General features: G+C 43.2%; 1 protein-coding gene across 2 annotated transcripts in view; it reads left to right on the plus strand.

The window, feature by feature from the left end:
• The window catches only part of borcs5 (BLOC-1 related complex subunit 5), a 76846-nt gene that overhangs the window by 557 nt on the left and 49004 nt on the right, over positions 1–27285 (plus strand). Inside the window, exons 2-4 of one of the 2 annotated variants that reach the window (XR_004631669.1) lie at positions 995–1138; positions 5932–6089; positions 7917–8222. Coding sequence is in view for 1 of the 2 variants with exons in the window: in XM_034686521.1 (XP_034542412.1) it covers positions 995–1138; positions 5932–6089; positions 7917–8150 (536 nt within the window). In the remaining variant the exon portion in view is untranslated. Of the gene's footprint in view, positions 1–994; positions 1139–5931; positions 6090–7916; positions 11555–27285 lie in introns of those variants that run through there. The other variant, XM_034686521.1, reaches the window with a different exon arrangement.

Genomic DNA, 27285 nt, shown 5'->3' on the forward strand with positions numbered 1-27285 from the left:
TGTAGTTTGCATTAGTGTCAGATTTATCACTGTAAATACCAATAATGCAGCCACCTTGTTCAATACAAGTCCAGTGTTTACATTTCACATGTTTCACATATTTAGGATTAAAAGTATCATTAATAGTATGTATGCAATGATGAAACTCAGTTAAAATGACTTATATTGTACTAATTTCCCCTTTGAAAGTTCCCTTTGAGTAATCTTATTTGCAATACACAACAATAGTTGTGTCTTTTTTGTTATGTATTTGTATTTATTTCTATTTAATCACAGTAGAAGTAATCATATTCTGCTGGCTCCAAACCACCTTAATGTGTAATCCTTCCCTGTAATACATGTGATTATGATCCTTATTCTCTGCAAAATCTGTGACATGTTCTTTCCATCTAAAGTGATCCTTTTACATTATACTGTTAATACCTGATCTCAGCTGAGATTAGGTAAAAGATCAACATGTAAAAGTATCTTCAAGGTATGATTAATTTGTTGTATTTTGTGTAAAAGCAGAGTACACATATAAAAAAAATATAGAGTAATGAGATTTATTATTATGACATTTATTGTTATTATAGAAATAGTAGCCAGTGAATTTCAAGTTTGAATAGTTTGGATTTTTTAGGATTTAATCTGTATTTTTTATCCACTTTTCTCCTCAGTATTTATCTATTTTTAATCACTTGTTTACATCTTTAATTGTCTCTTTTTAATTAAGTTTACCTTGTGGAAAAAAATATTGATTACATTAAAAAAACCCAGTCAAAAAAAGCATTCTTTTTAAAAAAAACATTTAATGAACAGGATATAAGTCATACTTAAAGCACAACTTGAACACAAACATAAAAATAACAACACACCAACATCTAGCATCATGTTTGAATTTAAAGTATGTTTTCCAGAGTTAGAGGTCACTCCTCCTTAGATTTGATGTCAATGCAGTGTGAACTCTGTACTACTGTAATTGTTTGTTTTAAATGAGTTGTTGTCATTGCAGTGGTGCCGTCCCCAGCAAAGCAGAAGGCGAAGATGGATGACATCGTGGTCGTGGCTCAGGGGACCCAGTCGATGAGAAATATCCACAACGACCCGGATGTCATTAAGCTTCAGGAGATCCCCACGTTTCAGCCTCTTTTGAAAGGTAACCCTCAAGACTCCCAGACCGTGCTATCTTAAACGTCTTAGAGAGACGAGTAATAATGATGGACACTGTCGCACACTAAGCTTAGAATATTATAGAGGTCTAGAACGGAACCAGGTCCAGCCCCAGGATGTTCTTCACCTTCTTTCAGTTAGTGTTTCCGTACCTTAGCACATACCTCGGATCAACACTAGATGATAACAGCCGTTCAAAATGTGTGACTGTTTCATCCAAACAAATCAGTTACTGTATTTAAATATGGACACCAAGCTTATCACACTCCATGCTCCTTCCATTAAGAGACGTAAAGCCATAAAACCACCTTGATGGATGCTGACATGGTGCTCTGGTGGAGCTAAGGCATTAAAACCTTGGATATGCATCAGCATGATCAGAGCTAACTACAATAATAAAGACTCTTTTAAATGAATTAATTTGACCTGTAGTTTTAATTTTATAGTTTGACCCATCCTCCGTCTGTTAACATGAAGGAGACAGGGTTGATGACCTGTACTGCAGCCTGTCAGTAAGGGGCGCTCTAAATGTTTGGCTTCACAGTCTGGGGTCTACTTTAAGATACACTCCATGGTTCAAACACCTCTTATTGGAAAATGCTTCCTGCAAGATCATGTAAATACAGACACTTCTTTAGTTCTAGCTTTGGTGTTTGTTGTCAAACAAGTCTTAAATTTCCATCTATTATCATCTTGACTGCTTGTGCCATTCGGGGTCGACATTGGGCAGAAGGCAAGGTACACCCAGGACAGGTCGCCAACTTATCACAGGGCAAACATGGAGAGACAGACAACTAGTCATGTTAAGGGCAATTTAGAGTGACCGATTAACCTGGTGAGCATCAGAATCAGCTTTATTCGCCAAGTATGCTTGAACACACAAGGAATTTGACTTTGGTAAACTGTGCTCTCTTTGTACAAGGCATAAGAATAGGAATAAGAATAAGAACTACAATAAAAAATAAAATGAAAATATAATAACAATAACCTTAGCTATAAATACAAAGAAACAACAAATAGCTTGACTAATATGTACAGGCTAAAATAATATGATAAAGTGCAGTGGTGAGTTGCAGAGGTAGTTTTACATTATAAAATAGAAGTTAAATAATACAAAAAATAGAAATATGGAATTCTGCTTGAGAATTGTTGCATTGTATATCTACATGTATATTTACAGAGAGTATTTATCTGACAGGTATGACACTGTTATGGTTTAGTGTTCATCAGAGTGACAGCCTGGGGGAAGAAACTGTTCTTATGGCGGGTTGTTTTGGCGCACAGTGATCTGTAGCGCCTGCCGGAGGGGAGGAGTTTGAAGAATTTGTGTCCAGGGTGTGAGGGGTCAGCGGTAATGCTCCCTGCCCGTTTCCTGGCCCGGGACCGGTACAAGTCCTGGATGGGGGGCAGGTCGACACCGATGATTTTCTCTGCAGTCCTTATAGTCCGCTGCAGTCTGTGTTTGTCTAGTTTGGTTGCAGAGCCAAACCAGACAGTGATGGAGGTACACAGAACAGACTGGATGATGGAGGTGTAGAACATGATCAGCAGCTCCTGGGGCAGGTTGAACTTCCTGAGCTGACGCAGGAAGTACATCCTCTGCTGGGCCTTTTTTCTGATTGTGTCTATGTGGGAGGTCCACCTCAGGTCCCGGGAAATAGTGGATCCCAGGAACCTGAAAGAGTCCACAGTAGACACAGTGCTGTTCAGGATGGTGAGGGGGGGGAGTGGGGGGGGGGCTTCTCCTGAAGTCCACTGTCATCTCTACCGTCTTGAGCGGGTTCAGCTCCAGATGGTTCTGACTACACCAGAGGGCCAGCTGTTCCACCTCCTGTCTGTAAGCAGACTCGTCTCCGTCCTGGATGAGACCGATGACGGTGGTGTCATCTGCAAACTTCAGGAGTTTCACCGAGGGGTCTCCTGAGGTGCAGTCATTGGTGTAGAGGGAGAAGAGCAGTGGGGAGAGAACACATCCCTGTGGGGCGCCAGTGCTGATGGTCCGGGTGCTGGATTTGATGCTCCCCAGCCTCACCTGCTGTCTCCTGTCCGTCAGGAAGTTGGTGATCCACTGACAGATGGAGGCCGGCACTGTGAGCTGGGTGAGTTTCTGGTGCAGGATGTCTGGTATGATGGTATTGAACGCAGAGCTGAAGTCCACAAACAGGATCCTAGCGTAGGTCCTGGGGGAGTCCAGGTGATGCAGGATGTAGTTCAGACCCATATTGACTGCATCCTCCACCGACCTGTTTGCCCGATAGGCAAACTGCAGGGGGTCCAGCAGGGGGCCTGTGATGTCTTTCAGGTGGCTCAACACTAGTCTCTCGAAGGACTTCATGACCACAGACGTCAGGGCGACGGGCCTGTAGTCATTGAGTCCTGTGATGGTGGGTTTCTTTGGGACTGGGATGATGGTGGAGCTTTTGAAGCATGAGGGCACTTCACACAGCTCCAGCGATGTGTTGAAGATCTTTGTGAAGATGGGGGCCAGCTGCTCAGCACAGACTCTCAGGCAGGAGGGGGACACGCCGTCTGGTCCTGGAGCCTTCTTGGTCTTTTGTCTCTGGAAGAGCTGGATTACCTCATCTTCACAGATCGTCAGCGCAGGTGGGGGGTCAGAGGGGGGTGGGGAGGGGCTTGTGGGGGGGCCAGGTAAATCAGAGTGTTCGGGTGTGGGGTGTGAAAACCTGCAGTAGAAGCTGTTCAGGTCGTCAGCTAGTCTTTTGTTACCTTCAGGGTGGGGGGAGGGTCTCCTGTAGCTTGTAACTTCACGCAGGCCTCTCCAAACTTCTGAGGGGTCGTTGGCAGAGAAGCTCTGTTTAACTTCTCAGTGTAGCTCCTCTTAGCTACCTTGATCCCTCTCGTCAGTTTGTTTCTGGCCTGCTTGAACAGGTCCCGGTCCCCACTCCTGTAGGCCTCTTCTTTGGCCTGACGCAGCTTCCTCAGTTGAGGTGTGAACCAGGGCTTATTGTTGTTGTATGTGCAGAAGGTCCTGGTCTGCACACACATGTCCTCACAGAAGTTGATGTATGAAGTCACAGTGTCAGTGAGTTCATTGAGGTTTCCTGATGCAGCTTCAAAAACACTCCAATCAGTGCAATCAAAGCAGGCTTGTAACTCCTGCTTTGACTCCTCCGTCCACTTCTTCACAGTCCTAACTACAGGCTTAGCTGTTTTTAACTTCTGCCTGTAGGTCGGGATGAGATGAATCAGACAGTGATCAGATAGTCCTAAAGCTGCACGGGGGACAGAGCGATATGAGTCCTTTATTACTGTGTAGCAGTGGTCCAGAGTGTTAGACTCCCTGGTGGGACACTTAATATGTTGTCTGTATTTAGGTAGTTCGTGGGTTAAATTTGCTCTGTTAAAATCCCCGAGAATGATGAGCAGAGAGTCAGGATGTTTTTTCTCCACGTCTGTAATCTGGTCAGCCAGGTGCTGTAACGCCTCCGTTACGCAGGCCTGAGGTGGGATGTAGACGCCGACCAGAATAAAGGAGGAGAACTCCCGCGGCGAATAGAAGGGTTTGCAGTTTATGAAAAGAGTCTCCAGATTTGGACTGCATGACTTCTTCAACACTGTGGTATCTGTACACCAACCTTCGTTTATGTAGAAACAGATTCCGCCTCCTCTCGCCTTCCCAGAGAGTTCCTTTACGCGGTCCGCTCTGTGGAGCTGAAAGTCCGGTAAGTGCAGCGAGCTGTCTGGGATGTGTTCACTGAGCCAGGTTTCAGTGAAACACAGGGCGGCGGATCTGCAAAAGTCAGAGTTTCTTGAGTTGAGGAGCAGCAGTTCATCCATCTTGTTTGCCAGGGAGCGGACATTCGCCAGGTGAATGGACGGGAGCGCACTGCGTAACCCCCGCTGTCTCAGTCTGACGAGCACGCCTGCTCGCTTGCCCCGGCGCCGGCGTCTCCGGCAAAGACCATAGAGAGCTGCGGCTCCACCAGCAAGAATCTCTGTGTAACTTAAAGGTTCAATGAAAACCGGTGTAAAAAGTTCGGCAGAGGACTGACCAATGTTAACAAGTTCTTCTCTGGTAAAAGAAACCAGAGAAGCGGAGCATAAAGATACAAGAAAAGAGAAAAACGCAACATGTTTTGGACTGTGGAAGGAGAGAACCCACGCATGCATGTGGAGAACCCACGCATGCATGTGGAGAACATGCAAACTCCACACGGAAAGGCACCAGTCTGAGCAGGGATTCAAACCAGAGACCTTCTTGCTGTGAGGCAACATCGCTACCCACTGCACCACCGTGCAGCCCAGTCTTAAATTGCCAAATAGAATCCTGAAACATGAAGGACAGGAGCAAAGTCAAATTCTGTTTCATGGAGCCACTACATTTCAAGTTATCATTACACATCGTAAAACCTGTAGAGCTGCAAATTAACAAAACACAAGTAAGGTCAGAGATCAGAGGTCAGAGATCTGCACACTTCATTGATTCAGTTCAATGTTATTCCACACTGTCACATCCCAGCTGGTCTTCACAGTAAGTGTTGGTATCTGACAAATCATCAGAGGGGAGATAAAGTTTTCTGCTCGCCTCCATCGCTCCATTTCCACTTTCGCTTCAGAGAAGCTAATTGCCGCTGCAGCCCATTAGCACCGCATTAGAGGGAGCATAATGAGTTTCTTGTGTGGGTGCACTCCTGAAAGTAGTTCTGTTGGATCCTGTGCACAGCTTATTACAGTTATTACCAAGTGATACGCTGTTGTGGAGTGTTACTGTGTTCCAACTTGTCAGTGAGAGTCATTTTCTCCTCACGCTCTCTGCAGGAGTGCTGAGTGGCCAGACGTCGCCCAGCAGTGTGTGTTTGGAAAGGCTGGATGCTGCCCAGGTGATGCAGCTCTGTGTGAGATACCAGGACCACTTACACCAGTGTGCTGAGGCTGTGGCCTTCGACCAGAACGCCCTGGTCAAGAGGATCAAAGAGGTGAGGATGGCGTAGTATAGCTTTAACAAAAACAGGGGCATAGACGCACTCTTAAAGCTTCTGGGAAACCAAATCAACAAAAACTTTCTACTTATGATATTTCAGACCATATGTAAATACTAAAAACTATGTAAAAATATTAGAACTCAACTTCGATCCATTTTTCAAATATGTTCAATTATGTTTTTCAACACGTTCTCACACTGGGGTTTAAGGGGGCTGGTTTAACCTGATATTATGTAATAAATATCCAACCAATCAGAAATGAAACACTGAGTCACGTTCACACATGTTCAATAAAACTACTCCACTCCTGCTCAGACCGTCTCCTGACGTCTCCTGACGTCTCCTGACGTGTCCCTGTCTGCACATCCACAGCTGAAAATGACAGCTTGTTATCATTCTTCTATTTCCCTAACTGCAGTGGATTTGGGGAAACTAGGAGTTGAGTTGAGTTGAGCCGCGAGTGTCGAGTGGCTAAAGCAGTCCCGCATATGCTTCGCTCATTTCCCCAGGGCTGGTTCACTAACTTTCCCCAGGGCTGGTTCACTAACTTTCCCCAGGACTGGTTCACTAACTTTCCCCAGGACCGGTTCACTAACTTTCCCAGGACGGGTTCACTAACTTTCCCCAGGACCGATTCACTAACTTTCCCAGGACGGGTTCACTAACTTTCCCCAGGACCGGTTCACTAACTTTCCCAGGACGGGTTCACTAACTTTCCCCAGGACCGGTTCACTAACTTTCCCAGGACGGGTTCACTAACTTTCCCCAGGACCGATTCACTAACTTTCCCAGGACGGGTTCACTAACTTTCCCCAGGACCGGTTCACTAACTTTCCCAGGACCGATTCACTAACTTTCCCAGGACAGGTTCACTAACTTTCCCCAGGACCGGTTCACTAACTTTCCCTAGGACCGGTTCACTAACTTTCCCCAGGACCGGTTCACTAACTTTCCCCCAGGACCGGTTCACTAACTTTCCCCAGGACCGGTTCACTAACTTTCCCCCAGGACCGGTTCACTAACTTTCCCCCAGGACCGGTTCACTAACTTTCCCCCAGGACCAGTTCACTAACTCTCCCCAGGACCGGTTCACTAACTTTCCCCCAGGACCGGTTCACTAACTTTCCCCCAGGACCAGTTCACTAACTCTCCCCAGGACCGGTTCACTAACTTTCCCTCAGGACCGGTTCACTAACTTTCCCCCAGGACCAGTTCACTAACTCTCCCCAGGACCGGTTCACTAACTTCCCCCAGGACCGCTTCACTAACTTTCCCCAGGACTGGTTCACTAACTTTCTCGAGGACAGCTCAGATTTTAGACAAACAGCTCCGTCTGACACCCGGAGCCGAGCTCCTCTGCGTGCACATACTACACTTCAGCCTCCTCTGCTCCGGGCGTCCCATGGTCCTGTTGCCCCAGAGACTACGGAGTGATGAACTAATAAATGATAGAAGTCCTGATTTAGAAGTATTTTGTGACTCAGCACTCAGAGACCATTTGAAATGAATAATTTAGATTCTGGAGTTTTGATGTCTTTAGATTCAGAGTCAGACGGCTCAAACATGCAGGCTGTGAACTCTCTCTTGACCTGTCAATCAAAGAGTTAGGCCACGCCCACACAGTCCTGAGAAATACTCTGACCTGTAAAATAAGATGTTTTTGAACAGAGTTTTTTCAGAGTTGTGGATGATTATTTTCACTCTGATTTTTGTTGAAGCTTGATTACACATTACATTTTGATATTCTATGTCAATTTTAAATATTCCATTTACGTTTCCTGAGGCTTAAATGCCTTTTCCCCCCTGACTGTCTCTCCTCAGATGGACTTGTCCGTAGAAACCCTCTTCAGCATCATGCAGGAGCGCCAGAAGCGCTACGCCAAGTACGCCGAGCAGATCCAGAAGGTCAACGAGATGTCCATGATCCTGAGACGCATCCAGATGGGCATCGACCAGACGGTGCCGCTGATGGAGCGCCTCAACAACATGCTGCCTGAGAGCGAGCGCCTGGAGCCCTTCAGCATGAGGCCTGAAGGGGAGTCCACCACCAAGTAGCCCCTTTAAAGACTCAGCAGCTGCTTCTGACACAAGTCTCCATCCAGTCCTCTGCCCGGGGAGAGAGTGCAGGTCTGTTCACATGTAGGGGATCTTAAAGTTCTAGAGTCTTATGTTTTCACTAAAGGGGTGGAGCTAAGGTGTGAATGTGCCACAGTTGATCTCCAGGTTCTTCATCCACTTTACTTTATTCCTCTCTTGGTTTATCTCTTTGGAAAATGTACATACAGGCTCTTCCTCCTTAAATGAAGCCATCAGGATCTGTCCTGTTGACCTTAACAAAACTTTACAGAACTACTGTTGCTGAAGATCTTCCAGCTGATGGTTCGCTTATCATATAAAATCATGGCTGATAAACTGAGCTTGTTTCATAACTAAAAAAGTCCTCAAATCACATTTAATCAAGCAAGTTTTGCAGAACTTTAACTTGTTGCTCTTCAGTTGCAACAACACATGGCACACACACACTCTTACCCTACTCTAACCACTGATACCGGCCACTGCAATCAAATGAACCACAACCACAGAGGGCCCTGAGGTTCAAACTGATCTCTTACTTTCAAGGATTCAAACAGGCAATCTTCCAGGAACAGACCGTCCTTCCTAAAGTAGAAGCAGAGGAGGAGAAACCACTTTCACTTGAGTCAGAATGAACTCTGCGTGCTTGAAACCCTCTCCTGCAGGTGTGTCGCAACTTTTCAAGATTAACAACAGTGACGAAAAATGATCTCAGATTTCCTCCCGCTGCTCTGAAGATCTGTGGATTAATTTTGGATGTCGCTCCTCACCTCACAAATGTTTCTGATTTTGTGCGACGCTGATACTCATCTCGCTCTCACACCACATGCCTTGGCTTTTTTTTGTTTTCTGGACGGTATCTGCAGATCGTTTTGGGAGGACCTGGATGATATTTCCCACTGGAGGATTATAAAAGAAGCATGATCTGAAACGTCTTCTGGGACACGGGATGTTCTAGATAAACTCGTGAACTCATGAACTTTATTGTCGTGATGAGGGGATTTAACTTATTTGTGTGTGTCAAACCTGTCTGCATGAACACAAAGGACTGCAGTGATCCTGATGCTTCACTTTCCCATCAGACTGATGCAGAAGATCGGTGAAGAGGCGGTCGGATTCAGCATTAACTTCGTCGTTTGTTAGCTTGTTTTCAGCAATAGCCAAACATCACACGTACCAAAGATCGACGGCTGTTGGATAATAACTCTCACTGTAGAAACAGTCGGTCATGTTTTTGTCTCTTTGTTAAAAGGGATTAAATTAACTCTACTTCAACAACTTTAATGTTTGTTTCTGTAGCATTAGCTGTGCTTTTTGGGATTAAAGGGCCAGTTCACCCAAATACTAATGATTTTAAAAGAAGCATGCATCTCTCTGACCTCTTGAGATATCTATGCAGATTTTTTTGGTCTCTATAAGTCCAGTATAGAGGATGGAATATGGAAGGAGGGAAATGTAGGCGTGCACCTGCAAACAACAAGGTGAAATACAGTGTGCAACTTTAATACTGGACTATTATAACTTTAGAATTAGCTTCATACACATAATATTAATTTAAATGTTCTTACAGAGACTCTATCTGCCATGGGTGCATGTGACATGATGTTTTTACCTCCCACAGGCAACACTTACCCTGCATTAGGATTAGCCAGGTGTTAATTCTACTCTTCTTCATGAGTAATTGTGCTCACAGTAACATTAATCTGCAGCATCTTTAGAGGAAAACATGTTCCTGTTATCTCAGACGATCCCCAAAACACATTTTAGTCAATGTCTTTTTATTGTTGTTTTTTTACAATTATACACAAACAAACATAAACATCAATGAAGTCTCATTTTTTGAACAGTGAAACACCCCCCCACAGCCCCAACAGAGTCCCCTTTCCCAATGTACCCTACTTAGTAAAAGAAGAAATCAAAATATATCATGAGAAGACTAAATAAATTAAATAAAGTACATATACACATACACATATACACACATATACACACACACACACACACACATGTATGCATGTACACATATAATAAGAACATATAAATGAATAAGAGATGACCTGGAATGTCGTGGGGTCATCAGCTCTAAATTATAATATCCTTAGCGTCCATTTTCCCTATATATGCCAAGAAAGGTTGCCAGATGTCATACAATTTCTGGGCATTGCCTCTTGTGGTCAAAACCCATTAATTTTAATATAAACTGTTAGTTTGAAATATATATAAACACAAATATAAAATAAATAGCAAGGACAGATGCTGAAAGACAGGATGCTGAAAGACAGGATGCTGACGTATGTTCTCATGTTTCAATGCTGTTAACACTGCACACTACATTTCCCTCATCTTTGAATCATAAAGGTGACATATCACGCTCTTTTCATCAGCATATATTGGTCTAAGAGGTCGCCAAAACATGTCTTTAAAGTTTATGCTCAAAAGAACACTTTGAAATCAGATTTTGGTCTGCCTGAAAAGCCCTCTTCTTCAGCCCTGTTCAGAACGTTCAGTTTTCTCTCTGACCACGCCCCCTCAGGAAGTGGATATCCCCTCGGCTCTCCAGCACGTTGATCTAATGTTTACATGTTGGCTGAATAGACACACTGCTCACAGACCCGCGTTACTTCAACCCTCTGAATCTGATCCAGAATCTGATCCTGACGGAGAGGCGCCTGCAGCAGGACCTTTCTGAACCATTGGTCACAGATTTAGTGTTTCTTGTTGTTTTATTTATCAGCATGTCGACGTGTGTCTTGGTACACAGCGACGAACATGCAGTTATGTGGCTATGCTAACTAGCGCTAGCACTTATCCATGATAAATAAAAATCATCCACTAGATCTTCAAATCTGCAGACGTGGGGAGTAAAACCGACCTTTGTGTTTATTAAGACAGCCTACAACTAGCATGCCTCCCTCCTAAGCTCCTTGTTAGCACACATGTGTGCAGGGAATGAAAAACAGAGGAGGGGTTGAGTTGTATTTTATACAGTCTATGGGCTGAACAAGCTCCGAGCTCTGACTCCGTGACAGACCGGATATTGTTGTGACGTACGAAAAACACTGAAAACTGGAACGGCTGGTTTCAGCACACATTTACAGAAAGGTGGAGAAATCAAAACAGGGGCAGAATGGACTTTTTTCATTTTCAGGGGGTTTGTAGACAGGGACACATATTTCAGGTAGAGAACCATTAAAAAGTCGATTTTGCATGATATGTCACCTTTAAAGGAGGTCCCTCAAAACTTAAATATATAAAATCGAAACTATTTACATCTCTTAAAATCATTAAAGGTAAAAGTAACAGAGAGATTGGGTGAACTAGTCCTTTAATCACGTCAGCATTGGTCAGTTTTCTGTGTGACAATAAAGACAACTTGAGAAAAGGGATCCAAGTGTTGTTGTTTCTGTGAGTCCAGCAGGTGGAGTCAGAGATCCCTCCACACACACTGTGGCGTCCACACACAGAAGAGGAGACAGAGCCGGTCCACAGAGTGTGTGTGAGCTTTAGTGTTTAAAGCACACACACACACTTTCAGAGCTATCATACCTTTAAAGATATTAAAGACAGCGACCTGTTCCATTTCTATTACGTGCATGCAGAATCAGAAAGCCTAATCCTGTGTGAGCATGTCATTTTATTTATGTCTGCCCCCTCTGGGACTAAAGAGATTACAGCTGTTGCCAAACATTCTTCCTCTGATTCCCTGCAGACATCCTGTCCACATACAAATGAGCACACAGGTTGAACAGCTGGACAGAATAATGTTCTCCAAAGCTATCCAGAGTGAGTTAAAATGATGGGATTAAAGAGCTTCATTTAAAGTAAATCATTGCACTACTTACAGCCTTAAACCTGGTCTATTAATCGATTAATGGAGCAACGCCTGTGAGCTCCTCCACGCAGGCATCTCAAGCTGTACTGCTTTCACACTCTACATGCGTCATTCTCACAATCACTCCACAAATGTCCCCTCTCACTTTGGTGGTCTATGTAAGCTGCAAGATCTCCAGTCACTGCCTCTGTGCTGTGATTGACACTGCTGCCCTGCACCAGAGCTGCTCCAACCTGCAGCCTCCATGACTGCATGTGGAATAAATCTGTGTGGAGGGACTCTTTTGACTGGGGTGGTCCAACTGGGGTGCTGACAAAGGGAAGGGGTGGCCGGGTGTGTACACACAAATATCATTAGCATCTACCCTCTCTGTCTTCACCATCTTCTAGAATGACTTTCATTTGAGCATCATACAGTTTTGTATGACTCATTGTCTCATTGTGTTACATTAAAAGAGACATGACAGAGCGGTGATGACTCCATCTATTTAGCCTCATACTTAAAGGACTTTGAAATAAGTTGATCAATTTCCAAAGTCAGAATACAACGAAAGCTTGAGCCAGCCTGCTAACACAGAGACCAAATAGTTGATTGTATGAGTCCTGCCTCTGACATGACCAATAGTCAATCATAGCTGAGGATGTGGGGTGTCACCCTTCAGGAGACATCAAACATAGTGGCTGTTTTTGAAACCGCCTACTATTCTAGCAGTACGTACTGATTTGGTCTAAATTCAGTATGTAGTATGTGAACAAGAGCAAAATCTGCAGTATGCCAAAACTCCCCGGATGTTATACTGGTTGAGGATCATTTCTCAGTATGCAGCAGACCAGTCTCCCTTGCATACCGTTTCCCATAATGCACAGCGCTTACATTCTGCTTCTTCTGCAGTACGCACTGTATACTACATTCCTAGGTAGTATGTAGCAGGCGGTTTAGAAAACTCTGGCTGTTTTTGAAACAGCCACAGTATGTAGTGCATACTGCGTTTGAAGGTAGTATGTAGTATGACTGTTCTGTTGGATCTGTTCTGCAGGATGCTGGGTCAGGCTTCAGTTGGTTTCCGGTTTCAGAAAGTGAAACTGCTTCTTTAGCTTCACTTATGATTTCAAAAGTTAACAAGTGGTTTATATGGAATTTAATAATTTTCACAGACATGAACAGTTACCTCTGTAATTACTGGAAGTTGTAAGATTCACTGGCGTTTATTTCCTACAACGGACCTGGACTTAAACGTCTGGTACAACTCCAACACAGTAGGTGGCGCTAATGCACCTTAAAAACTGAGCCCCCCCCCCCCCCACTGTCATATACAGAATAAAGAAGAAGCGAAGCATTAGCGCTGTGCATTGTGGGAAACAGTACTTGGATGAGACTGGTCCGCTGCATACTGAGAAATGTTCCCAAATCAGTACGACATACTGCAGATTTTACTCTTGTTCACATACTACGTTCTGAATTTTGTCCACATCAGTACGTACTGCTAGTATAGTCAGCAGTTTCCTGTGTTAAGCTTCTGCTGCTCTAAAGGTTTCATCCCACACATGAGATGTCTGGCTTAAATACATTTTTAAAAAATGGTCAACTTTCAGTCATTCAAAAACATCTGCTTACACATTAAGATTTTCATTCCATCCACTCACTGAATAAATCACATAAATGCACGAGCTCAGAGACGTTGTGTTAATTTGAAAACCTGCAATTGTGGCTGTCACAACAAGAGCGGAGGGTCAAGTGCGTATTAGCCTTTTACTGCAACAGCAGTTTAATACTCACAACTTATCGTGCTAATGATAGGAAGGCTTAGATTAAGATGATGATCATGTAAATGTTGCCTTCTGGTAACTTTAGTGATTCAAGCAAACAGGTGGAAATTAATTCTTACGGCTCAAACACAGCTCAACCTATTCATGGAGGGTTTTCATACAGACATGAAGATTAAAAGTTCTTCACAGAGCAGAAAAAGGCAACAAAATAAAGATAAGTTTGCAGAAAAGGAAAAAGCTTTAGCTGTTTGAATACTCTCAAGTAGAAGAAAAGCCTTTGTCATCGCTGCCCCAACTCTCTGGAACTCTCTCCCTCCAAAGACTTAAAACCAACTCAAAACCTACCCCTTCAAATAAACCTACAACACATGACCTCTACTTCCTACCCACCTTGGATCTGTCCTTCTGTATCTTATACCTTTAACTGTTTTCACATCATGTAACACATCTTTGAGTACCTAGAAAAGTCTTATCAATTATTATTATTAGGGGTGAGCCCGACTAAGGATTTGCTTAGTCGAATCTGATTCATCAGATTTTGCCCATAGTCGACGAATAGTGGAATGTTTGTTGTTTTTCCTTATTGACCCAAAGTCTGCATGATGGTGACCGCATGACAATATTACACATAACCCTTTACAATTAAGAGACTCATAGCTTAAAGTAAAAGGGACAACAGAATATTATAAGTATAAAACTTAGATTTTTTAAATCTATATTGCAAAAACAACGAGGTGATGAAGGAGAGAAAACTCAAATAAGGCCACCATCCATTAAACATGGAACAACGCGCCGTTATAGAATAAGGAATCAAGAGATATTTAAACAGTGTTCTCACAGCAGAGAGCAGCACTGCAGAGGGTAGTTTGTCCAACTTAAGACTAAACATTTGTATAATGTTCAAAATCAAACCTGAACCAGCTAAAGGGTTTTTAAATCTCTTAACAGAACCTTTTAAAACAGTCTTTCATCTCGTCTTTGTCCGCTTAAGTCTTTTCACATTGTACGTGAGGAAAACCATCATGTGTACGGGCAGAAGTGCGCTCCTTTCTTTGTTGACTGTAAATCCTGTCTTTGAGAATATCCTCTCTGATGATGTGGAGGTGGATGGGATGCTGTGGATTGTTTTTGAGGCTTCAGACAGCTTTGGGTATCCCTCCTCGTTCTTTTGGCCCCGTACAGTTTTTGTGTGGTCCGGTAATCCTTGATCTCACAGCCCTCTTCATGAAGCTGCTCCTCATCTTCATCACTAGCTTTTAGAATCAACTGAAGTTTTATTTCCTGACATTTTGAGCTGCCATGAACGTAGAAAGATTCAAAGGCCAGCTGAGGTACGTCTGCTCCACAGGTCCTGCTAAATGGGAGAGTCCACCTTTAATTACCAGGGGAGATTTAATTACCACTTTAAGGAGATTTAACACTTCAAGAGCTGTTCTCAGAATTACATTAAATAAGTCTATATTTATATCAAAATAGGATATATGAGACACTATTTTTAAGGGAAACAGGAAAATAATGTAAAATTAGACATTGAGCACCCCCATGGTTTGAATGGAATGATCCACGTTTCATATGCAAATATTCAACTATGAGATTGGCAGTCGACTAAGGCTCGTTAGAACGAATTGTCAAATATTCGACTATTTGGGGTCACCCCTAATTATTATTAATATGTTTAAAAGCGAGATACAGAAGCGTACAGTCAGTGTGAAAGCACAGGTTCAAAGTGAGGCAGCAAACACCGAGGCTCTTTAGAGAACAGGAGGAGAATAAAGCCGCCCTGAGGTACCATAGTGCTTACTCCAGGATTTAATACTTGATTAAACTGAGTTTTTCTGAGAAGTCCCTCATTCCAGTTTGTGTGTGTCTCTTCTTGTGGACGGTATCGTGTCCTGTGGGGATTACAACATGTACCTCTGAATCAAACTCAGAGACCAAATCAGAATCAGGAATGAAAGGGTTTTTCCCTCCCTGACAGAACTGCAGTTCGTTAGCAGCTCCTCTCTGGATTCTGCAGTGTATGGTGTTTTTTCCCATGAGCCTTTGCAGTCTGATTAGGCTGGTTGTGTACGTTGCTGAATTTTTTATCGGTGTACAAACACGCTGAACTCAATTACACCTACAAAAGGATGCTCCTCCGGCTGGCTTGCTTTGAGGTACAGAATTAGCCCGCTTGGTTGACATAAGGGACGCAAAGCAGAAACAAGTTTTCTTTTGAATTTAAAGCAGAGCTCCTTTGATATGTTATCGCCTTTCAAGTGTAAATTAAAAGGGGTGAAAAATGTCTTAAGTGGCCTCGGGGGTATTGTTTGAACACTGAAACAGAAATGGAAATTGTCATAGCGTCGTGTGGCGGGGAGGTGTGAAAGTTCCTGTGAGTCTTTGTAATGAAGAATAGCTCCTGACGCTCAGAGCTGGATATTAACGCCACGAGATGATACAATACGATCTGCCACCAGGAAATTCATTCTCTGAAATGAAAGAGAAATCCAATTTCCCCTGTATACTTCTCATTTGAATATAAATCAAAGGCTGCCTTCTCCTTCCTGTTTTGCCCATTCTAAATTGGAAACATGAAAGTAAAGTCTCAACTTTCTTATCCCTGGCATCTTCCAGGGTGGTTGTTTTTCTGCGATAAGAGTAGAAATTGAAGTTTTTCCAGACTTCTCATCTCTGAACTTTGAAAAACATTTTACATAATGATGATTCAGTTTTAAATCAAAAGCTTACATAGAGCCTGAAAGTCTGTGTGAGGTGCTGTAGGAGGAAATGATTGATTGTGTGACTCTTAGATGTGTTTCTCAAACCGTAAATCAAGCTCTCATTGACCAGCAGTTATATAAATATGCACTCGGTCGATGCTAATTATCTGTTTCTAAAAGGATCCCCTCTTCGAGGCTGTGATTTGAAGCAAGTTTCAAAGTCTGATGTGATTAAAGCTGGAACACGTTGGTAATAAATGTATCAGTCAGTGAACAGAAATTTAATGAGCAGGAATTTTGATAATTGGTCTGTTAATTAATATTTTGAGCAAATGTCAAAGTGAGCATGGCCATCTGCATCTTTTTTAAGTGATCAAAATAAACCAGATGTCTCAAAAAAAAATTATATGTGGATGAAAGGATAAAAATGAAATGTACAAACTCTTTAAATTTTACTTTCTGACTTTTTTACGGATATTTAAAGCTCCTGTGAGAAACTTTCAGCTGTGTTGATTTTGGCGCCCCCTGTGGTCAAAACAAGCTTTGCTCAGTTTGTTCTCTGTATTACTCACTGTGAAAGAAAGGAAGTATAAGCAGCATGCAGTTAATCAATTGGTCTGACGCCTACCACCTTCCTGTAGTCTCTACATGGAAAAATAACTTCATAGAAATACCATAAATACTCGAATAAAGAGCAGCATTCAGTTTACAGCTAGGCTCCTTATTACAACCAGGATCACGTCCTTTACAAGCGGATAAAGGCTCTTCCTCATGGTGATAAATTGATATAATGAGCTGGATGAAGAAGGGAAGGTCTGATGTTACACATTTCATATACAGCTTACTTCCTGGAGTAAGCTAGCAAAAAACATCTCATTCAAATTACACTAATTCACTCCCTTGTGCATAGCTTGTCAATCAATCTTTATTTATACAGCGCCAAATCCCAACAAATGTTACCTGAAGACTCTTTCCAAACAGAGCAGGTCTAGACCGTACTCTATGTTATACAAACAAAGACTCAACATCAAGACCGGATCAGATCCAGTCCCATCTTACAGACAGGACTCAGTCTGATCTCATCTTAATCCACCATGAGCAGAGCACTTTGCAGCATTTAGCAAGTTACAGTGGCAAGGACAAACTTCCTTTAACAGGCAGAAACTTCCAGCAGGACCAAACTCATGTTAGACACACATCTGATGAGGCCGAGTTAGATAGAGGGATAGAGGGAGATGAAGAGAGAGAGAGATGATAGTGGTGAGACAGATAGTAGTAGTTGTAGCAGCTGGAGTCTGGCACGTCCACAGCAGCAGGAGAAAAGCTCTAACTTTTAGAGAGGAGCTGGGGTGGGCCTTAAGCCTCCCAGCAACGACTCATGCAGCAACCTGTGAAGCAACATGTGCAACGACTCATGCAGCAACCTGTCCAGCAACATGTGCAGCAACCTGTGTACCGACTCATGCAGCAACCCGTGCAGCAACCTGTGCAGCAACATGTGCAGCAACTTGTGTACCGACTCATGCAGCAACCCGTGCAGCAACACACAGTTTGCAACCTCCTAGCAAACAACACACCTACCCGTCTGTCAACTCAGCCACACCTCTTAATTATGCAAATTGAATATTGAACATGTTTAGCCCAAGTGGACACTCCAGGCACTGCACTTTTGTGTTCTTCTCCATGGACTTTCCACTGGAAATTGATGTTCGGTTTCAGCTTGCTCCTTCCAAAGATAACAAAAAACACCATACAGCATCTCTAGACATCTTTAAATAACAAACATAAAGATAAAAAGGATAGAAGAAGAACATAATCTGATTCACAGGAGATTACTTGAGGCCTGTTTCAAGCAGGCGGGTTCATGTCAAAGATCAAGGGGGGTTTCTAGTTTGGGTTCCAGCTCTTTATACATTTTCCTTCTCTGGACTCAGTTAATGTTCTTTTTATTGCTATCCTGCACAAACCTAGATTTCTAACTATCCCTTTAATTAAGCAGACTTTTCCTGCTCGCTCTTATTTTTCCTGTGCAAGATGTGATGCCTCTTCCCTCCGAGGAGGTTAAAACCATTTGTCTCAGGTCCGCTGTGGCAGTAAGTAGCCTGAGGAAAAGCGCGGGGCGTCCCTTAGATGATTGCCTGTATCGACTGTATTGACTTTCATCTTGTAAAATTACCCGGCACTGCTTTTTTATTTGACACCCTGTCACCTACAGTGATAGATACCTGCTGGACCCTCCCTCCTGAGAGCTGTAGCCAAACATTATACCACTGACCGGAGACATGCATTCCACCTCAGACCAGATCTGCCAGGGGACGTCTCATAAAAGCTCTCTGTTGCTTCATTGCAGCATCATGTGTTCAAGGACACGGAGACGCTGAGGTGTCGTGTCCTTGCACTGAAAGCCTCGGCCGTATGAGTACAAAGAGGACATTAGTTTGACTGCATGCTCTGTTAGAATATCTCTCATAAACAAAGTCAGTCAGATGCTGTTTGGGCTCCATGTTAGCAGTCTTTCAGAGGACCATCTGTGGCCGCACTCAGCTGTTTGGATCACTCAGTTCTTGCTGGAAACACTTCGCACCACAGCTGATGGGGGTCAGCAATGCCCTGTTATTCAGTTTGATCATGTGGCTTTAACCACTCTTTTAATTCTTATGCAGAAATTGAGTTCTTAAAGGGCTGTTTGAAGTAAGTAATATACAAGAGTGAGTGTGGCTGTATTACTGATACCAAAATATTAAGAAAACACTAGGACTGTAAGCAGCACTGACAAGCTCTCGCACCTTTGCACACCTCGCTGCAGCTGCTGAGTCTAAATCAGAGACTGGAAAGTTGGCTTTGAGTTGTCGTGTTTTGCACACCCCATGATGCAAAAGCACACCGTGCAAATTCTATAGTTACTAAATGAAATATGTCATACAAGGCTGACTGCCACTTATCACAATGCAGGTTTGTTTGGAAGTAGACTGAAGCCTGAGGTAGATTGAGAGACGTCAAGTTCCTACAACATGGTGAGACATTACACTTTACTAAAGTACTTTTATTCTTTATGGTTCCTTCGAGCTGAAATTCAGGGTTATGATTAGGGTTAGGGTTAGGGTTAAGATTAGGGTTAGGGTTAGGGTTAAGATTAGGGTTAGGGTTAGGGTTAAGATTAGGGTTAGGGTTAGGGTTAAGATTAGGGTTAGGGTTAGGGTTAGAGTTAGGGTTAGGATTAGGGTTAAGATTAGGGTTAGGGTTAGGGTTAAGACTAGGGTTAGGGTTAGAGTTAGGGTTATGGTTAGGGTTAGGGTTAGGGTTAGGATTAGGGTTAGGGTTAGGGTTAGGATTAGGGTTAGGGTTAGGGTTAGGATAAGGGTTAGGGTTAGGATTAGGATTAGGGTTAGGGTTAGGATTAGGTTTAGGGTTAGGGTTAGGATTAGGATTAGGGTTAGGGTTAGGATTAGGTTTAGGGTTAGGGTTAGGGTTAGGGTTATGATTAGGGTTAGGGTTAGGGTTATGGTTAGTGTTAGGGTTAGGGTTAGGGTTATGATTACTCAAGCAAACAGAACCAGAACCGAACTCAAGCAAACAGAACCAGAACCAACTTAAGCAAACAGAAACAGAACCAAACTCAAGCTAACAGAACCAGAACCAGAACTCAAGCAAACAGAACCAGAACCAGAACCAAACTCAATCAAACAGAACCAGAACCAAACTTAAGCAAACAGAACCAGAACCAAACTCAAGCAAACAGAACCAGAACCAGAACCAAACTCAAGCAAACAGAACCAGAACCAAACTTAAGCAAACAGAACCAGAACCAGAACCAAACTCAAGCAAACAGAACCAGAACCAGTTAGAGTTAGGGTTATGATTAGGGTTAGGGTTAGGGTTAGAGTTAGGGTTAGGGTTAGGGTTATGGTTAGGGTTAGGGTTAAGATTAGGGTTAGGGTTAGGGTTATGGTTAGGGTTAGGGTTAGGGTTAGGATTAGGGTTAGGGTTAGGGTTAAGATTAGGGTTAGGGTTAGGGTTAAGATTAGGGTTAGGGTTAGGGTTAGGATTAGGGTTAGGGTTAGGGTTAGGATTAGGGTTAGGGTTAGGGTTAAGATTAGGGTTAGGGTTAGGGTTAGGATTAGGGTTAGGGTTAGGATTAGGGTTAGGGTTAGGGTTAGGGTTAAGATTAGGGTTAGGGTTAGGGTTAAGATTAGGGTTAGGATTAGGGTTAGGATTAGGGTTAGGGTTAGGGTTAGGGTTAGGGTTAGGGTTAGGGTTAGGATTAGGGTTAGGGTTAGGGTTAAGATTAGGGTTAGGGTTAGGATTAGGGTTAGGGTTAGGGTTAGGGTTAGGGTTAGGATTGGGGTTATGGTTAGGGTTAGGGTTAGGGTTAGGATTAGGGTTAGGGTTAGGATTAGGGTTAGGGTTAGGGTTAGGGTTAGGATTGGGGTTATGGTTAGGGTTAGGGTTAGGGTTAGGATTAGGGTTAGGGTTAGGGTTAGGATTAGGGTTAGGGTTAGGGTTAGGGTTAGGGTTAGGGTTAGGATTAGGGTTAGGGTTAGGGTTAGGATTAGGGTTAGGGTTAGGATTATGGTTAGGGTTAGGGTTAGGGTTAGGATTAGGGTTAGGGTTATGGTTAGGGTTAGGGTTAGGATTAGGGTTATGGTTAGGGTTAGGGTTAGGATTAGGGTTAGGGTTATGATTAGGGTTAGGGTTAGGGTTATGGTTAGTGTTAGGGTTAGGGTTAGGGTTATGATTACTCAAGCAAACAGAACCAGAACCGAACTCAAGCAAACAGAACCAGAACCAACTTAAGCAAACAGAAACAGAACCAAACTCAAGCTAACAGAACCAGAACCAGAACTCAAGCTAACAGAATCAGAACCCAACTGGAGCAAAAAGAACCAGAACCAAATTCAAGCTAACAGAACCAGAACCAAACTCAGGCAAACAGAACCAGAACCAGAACCAAACTCAAGCAAACAGAACCAGAACCAAACTCAAGCAAACAGAACCAGAACCAGAACCAAACTCAAGCAAACAGAACCAGAACCAGAACCAAACTCAAGCAAACAGAACCAGAACCAAACTCAAGCAAACAGAACCAGATCCAGAACCAAACTCAAGCAAACAGAACCAGAACCAAACTCAAGCAAACAGAACCAGAACCAGAACCAAACTCAATCAAACAGAACCAGAGCCTAACTTAAGCAAACAGAACCAGAACCAAACTCAAGCAAACAGAACCAGAACCAGAACCAAACTCAAGCAAACAGAACCAGAACCAAACTTAAGCAAACAGAACCAGAACCAGAACCAGAACCAAACTCAAGCAAACAGAACCAGAACCAAACAAAAAAAATTGAACCAGAACCAGAACCAGAACCAAACTCAAGCAAACAGAACCAGAACCAAACTCAAGCAAACAGAACCAGAACCAAACTCAGGCAAACAGAACCAGAACCAGAACCAGAACCAAACTCAAGCAAACAGAACCAGAACCAGAATCAGAACCAAACTCAAGCAAACAGAACCAGAACCAGTTAGAGTTAGGGTTATGATTAGGGTTAGGGTTAGGGTTAGAGTTAGGGTTAGGGTTAGGGTTATGGTTAGGGTTAGGGTTAAGATTAGGGTTAGGGTTAGGGTTATGGTTAGGGTTAGGGTTAGGGTTAAGATTAGGGTTAGGGTTAGGGTTAAGATTAGGGTTAGGGTTAGGATTAGGGTTAGGGTTAGGGTTAGGATTAGGGTTAGGGTTAGGGTTAAGATTAGGGTTAGGGTTAGGGTTAGGATTAGGGTTAGGGTTAGGATTAGGGTTAGGGTTAGGGTTAGGGTTAAGATTAGGGTTAGGGTTAGGGTTAAGATTAGGGTTAGGATTAGGGTTAGGATTAGGGTTAGGGTTAGGGTTAGGGTTAGGGTTAGGATTAGGGTTAGGGTTAGGGTTAAGATTAGGGTTAGGGTTAGGATTAGGGTTAGGGTTAGGGTTAGGGTTAGGGTTAGGATTGGGGTTATGGTTAGGGTTAGGGTTAGGGTTAAGATTAGGGTTAGGGTTAGGGTTAAGATTAGGGTTAGGGTTAGGGTTAGGATTAGGGTTAGGGTTAGGGTTAGGATTAGGGTTAGGGTTAGGGTTAAGATTAGGGTTAGGGTTAGGGTTAGGATTAGGGTTAGGGTTAGGATTAGGGTTAGGGTTAGGGTTAGGGTTAAGATTAGGGTTAGGGTTAGGGTTAAGATTAGGGTTAGGATTAGGGTTAGGATTAGGGTTAGGGTTAGGGTTAGGGTTAGGGTTAGGATTAGGGTTAGGGTTAGGGTTAAGATTAGGGTTAGGGTTAGGATTAGGGTTAGGGTTAGGGTTAGGGTTAGGGTTAGGATTGGGGTTATGGTTAGGGTTAGGGTTAGGGTTAGCATTAGGGTTAGGGTTAGGGTTAGGATTAGGGTTAGGGTTAGGGTTAGGGTTAGGATTGGGGTTATGGTTAGGGTTAGGGTTAGGGTTAGGATTAGGGTTAGGGTTAGGATTAGGGTTAGGGTTAGGGTTAGGGTTAGGGTTAGGGTTAGGATTAGGGTTAGGGTTAGGGTTAGGATTAGGGTTAGGGTTAGGGTTAGGATTATGGTTAGGGTTAGGGTTAGGGTTAGGATTAGGGTTAGGGTTATGGTTAGGGTTAGGGTTAGGATTAGGGTTATGGTTAGGGTTAGGGTTAGGATTAGGGTTAGGGTTATGATTAGGGTTAGGGTTAGGGTTATGGTTAGTGTTAGGGTTAGGGTTAGGGTTATGATTACTCAAGCAAACAGAACCAGAACCGAACTCAAGCAAACAGAACCAGAACCAACTTAAGCAAACAGAAACAGAACCAAACTCAAGCTAACAGAACCAGAACCAGAACTCAAGCTAACAGAATCAGAACCCAACTGGAGCAAAAAGAACCAGAACCAAATTCAAGCTAACAGAACCAGAACCAAACTCAGGCAAACAGAACCAGAACCAGAACCAAACTCAAGCAAACAGAACCAGAACCAAACTCAAGCAAACAGAACCAGAACCAGAACCAAACTCAAGCAAACAGAACCAGAACCAGAACCAAACTCAAGCAAACAGAACCAGAACCAAACTCAAGCAAACAGAACCAGATCCAGAACCAAACTCAAGCAAACAGAACCAGAACCAAACTCAAGCAAACAGAACCAGAACCAGAACCAAACTCAATCAAACAGAACCAGAACCAAACTTAAGCAAACAGAACCAGAACCAAACTCAAGCAAACAGAACCAGAACCAAACTCAAGCAAACAGAACCAGAACCAAACTTAAGCAAACAGAACCAGAACCAGAACCAAACTCAAGCAAACAGAACCAGAACCAAACAAAAAAAATTGAACCAGAACCAGAACCAGAACCAAACTCAAGCAAACAGAACCAGAATCAGAACCAAACTCAAGCAAACAGAACCAGAACCAAACTCAGGCAAACAGAACCAGAACCAGAACCAGAACCAAACTCAAGCAAACAGAACCAGAACCAGAATCAGAACCAAACTCAAGCAAACAGAACCAGAACCAAACTCAGGCAACCAGAACCAGAACCAGAACCAGAACAAAACTCAAGCAAACAGAACCAGAACCAGAACCAAACTCAAGCAAACAGAACCAGAACCATAACCAAACTCAAGCAAACAGAACCAGAACCAGAACCAAACTCAAGCAAACAGAACCAGAACCAGAATCAGAACCAAACTCAAGCAAACAGAACCAGAACCAAACTCAGGCAAACAGAACCAGAACCAGAACCAGAACAAAACTCAAGCAAACAGAACCAGAACCAGAATCAGAACCAAACTCAAGCAAACAGAACCAGAACCAGAACCAGAACCAAACTCAAGCAAACAGAACCAGAACCAAACTCAAGCAAACAGAACCAGAACCAGAACCAGAACCAAACTCAAGCAAACAGAACCAGAACCAGAACCAAACTCAAGCAAACAGAACCAGAACCAACTCAAGCAAACAGAACCAGAACCAACTCAAGCAAACAGAACCAGAACCAACTCAAGCAAACAGAACCAGAACTAAACTGGAGCAAACATTATTAATGTCCTCAGGTTGGCATTGAGAATAATCAGATGCCTCAGCTTGGATTAGCTGATCTGATTTCTGAGAATTTTCCCGGTCTTTGAGAAGAACCCTAACCCTAACCCTCTCAGAAGTAACAGATGAAGCCACGATACACAGCCTCCCCTCCATCACCTGTATCCTATATCCTCACATGTGATTGGCCGCATGGCCGCCATGCTGACCAATCAAAACAAAGTTCTGCTGTGAGCAGAGCTGGGGCTGAGCACTGTGAGAGCTAAGCAGCAAAAGGAAAAAACTGGATATCTGGTTCATAATATTGCATTAAAGCGAGTTAAAGTAGGCTAAAATTGGAAGGCAGTGGCAAACAAAATATATATTGATTGCCTGCGTTCGTTAAACTGCAGAAAATAAGGTGAATAGGGTGTCTGGAGAGATGTGCTCTCTCTTTTTTGATTTAGAGGTACAGTATGCATGACTTTGCAAAATAAGGGGCGTGGCTAAGTTGACTGCCAGGTGGGCATTGTAGCAGTTTGCTGGAGGACTTACGGCCCACCTTTGCTCCACCTTTGCTCCACCTTTGCTCCCCGTCAAAGTTTGCTGAATTCAGCATTTCCAATGAGGTGGCAGCCATCATTTGGCTTCATCCCTGAGACTATGTTCATGTTTTATACAGTCTATGCTTTTAACCAAACAAATAAAACTCCCATGGCACTCCACACCTCCACTTTGTTTGGTTGAGAGTCAGAAGCTTTGATGTATGTGCCCTTGAGCATGGCACTCTGCCCCCAACTGCTCCAGCAGAGCATCCAGCAGCACATAATCACTGTAGATGTTGGTATTGGCAGATGAGTAATGTGTAATGCCTCCACCCCTACAGTTACTCTTCCAAATCATTACTGTAAATAAGAATGAGTTTTCGACCCGTCTGTGTAAATACAGGTTGAGCAGCAGTAATGAAAGGAAGAACTAAAGCGAGGGTACGGACGTTTTGAATCTGAAATGTTGGAGAAGTCTTTGATCAGACGTGGGACGGTGAGAGACTCAGATGGTGATTCAGAGCCAACGGGGCCGCTGCCATGAAATGTGAGTGACAGCATCATGTCTCATCTGCGACAGCCTGTAGCCAAACAAACAGCAGCTCATTACAGCATCAGCTCTGACCGCCTGCTGCGAATGGAAGAGAGGTGACATTGGCTCATAATGTGGGGGAGGGATGAGTGAGTGAGTGAGTGAGGAGGGGAGAGGGCCATGTGGAGTCATAAATTGCTTAATGTTTCTTTTCGTCTCAGCGGTCACGATGTCTAACCGGTGGTACTTGAACTTTGGATGCACCGGCTTCCGAGAATACGAGGGAGTCAATCTCATGAGGAGCTGAAGTCGAGCTGTTTGGTTTGTTTGCAAAACATTTATGACATGGAGGGACCGAAATAGTAACTCTTAATCATAGAGGTGAAGCCGAAGAGCAGTCATTTAACATTTCCAGACATTTCATTCGTCCATCGCTCCATTTTTAATCCCATATCCTTAGAAATAACAAAACTGCACAGGCTTCATATGATGTGAAGTGATCACATTTGGTTTGTCAAACATTATTATGTTTGTGAAATCAAGATCAAAAAGAAAGAAAGACAATATCCATCGTATTTTTCATCGTATTTCAAATGTGCTATTTTAAATATGAGTCCTAATGGGAGGCCATTGAAGGCCATTGAAGGAAATACATTGAAGTGATACCTTATCCTACTTTTTTTACCAGGCTACCACAAGTTGACTCTAAGTATCCGACTAAAGATGATTTTATTGATTGGAAATCATTTATTTACACAGCTCAAAATTGGCTTGGCAACTGGAGGGTTGCCGGTTCGAGTCCCAGCATGGACTAAGTTTGGCAAGTGGACTGGTGGCTGGAGAGGTGCTGGTTCACTTGCCTGGGCACTGCCGAGGTGCCCTTGAGCAAGGCACCAATCCCCCAACTGCTCTGGTTGATGGTAGCATCCTCACTCTGACATCTCTTTCCCTAAGTGCATGTCCACTGCATGTTTGTGCATAACATTGTATGTGTATACACCAAACTGTGCATGTGCCTGAAAATAACACAAGTGGAAAAATTGAATTTTCCCCCTGGGGATTAATAAAATTGTTTCTTTCTTTCTTCTTTCTTCGTTTTTCTGTTGGCATTCACAATAGATGCAGAAAATAACAGCAGCTACTGTATAACACTACCAAAGCCCATACAGTGTTGCTGTTTGTGTCTGTTTTCTTCAATTTGGTGGATGTCTCTTTCGCCGAATGTGTGTTTTAACATCCTCACTAATTTTTTCACTGTTTTCCCCCCTCTCATCTTATTTCCTCTGCTGCTGACAGAAGTTTTGTGCTCTCCAAATAAATTTAATGTATAACTCAAAATATCCTCCTTGTTGTCCACTGTTGCTATCATAAAGTAAAGTTTCTGTCAAGTTGACAACAGGAGGAGGTGAAACCATAAACTCCTTTCTGGTGATTGATTTGAAAGGAGTGTCAGGTGCCTCTGCTATTGAGAATGATTGACTGTTGTTGGTTTTTTGACCAATCAGAATCAAGTATTTAACACAGACAATTGGGAATGATTGCTGAGTTGAATGCTTGGCCAATTTACCATAGATTCATGGATTCAGCCCCTCACTGCACGGGTCACTGCACAGGTTTCTGCACAGGTTTAACACAGACAGGGGATAATCCTGGGCAGAATTGTTTGGTTGAATATTTTGCAAAGTTACCATAGATTGTTGGATGCAGCCC

The sequence above is a fragment of the Notolabrus celidotus genome, chromosome 6, assembly GCF_009762535.1.
Source record: "Notolabrus celidotus isolate fNotCel1 chromosome 6, fNotCel1.pri, whole genome shotgun sequence".
NCBI lineage: Eukaryota > Metazoa > Chordata > Actinopteri > Labriformes > Labridae > Notolabrus > Notolabrus celidotus.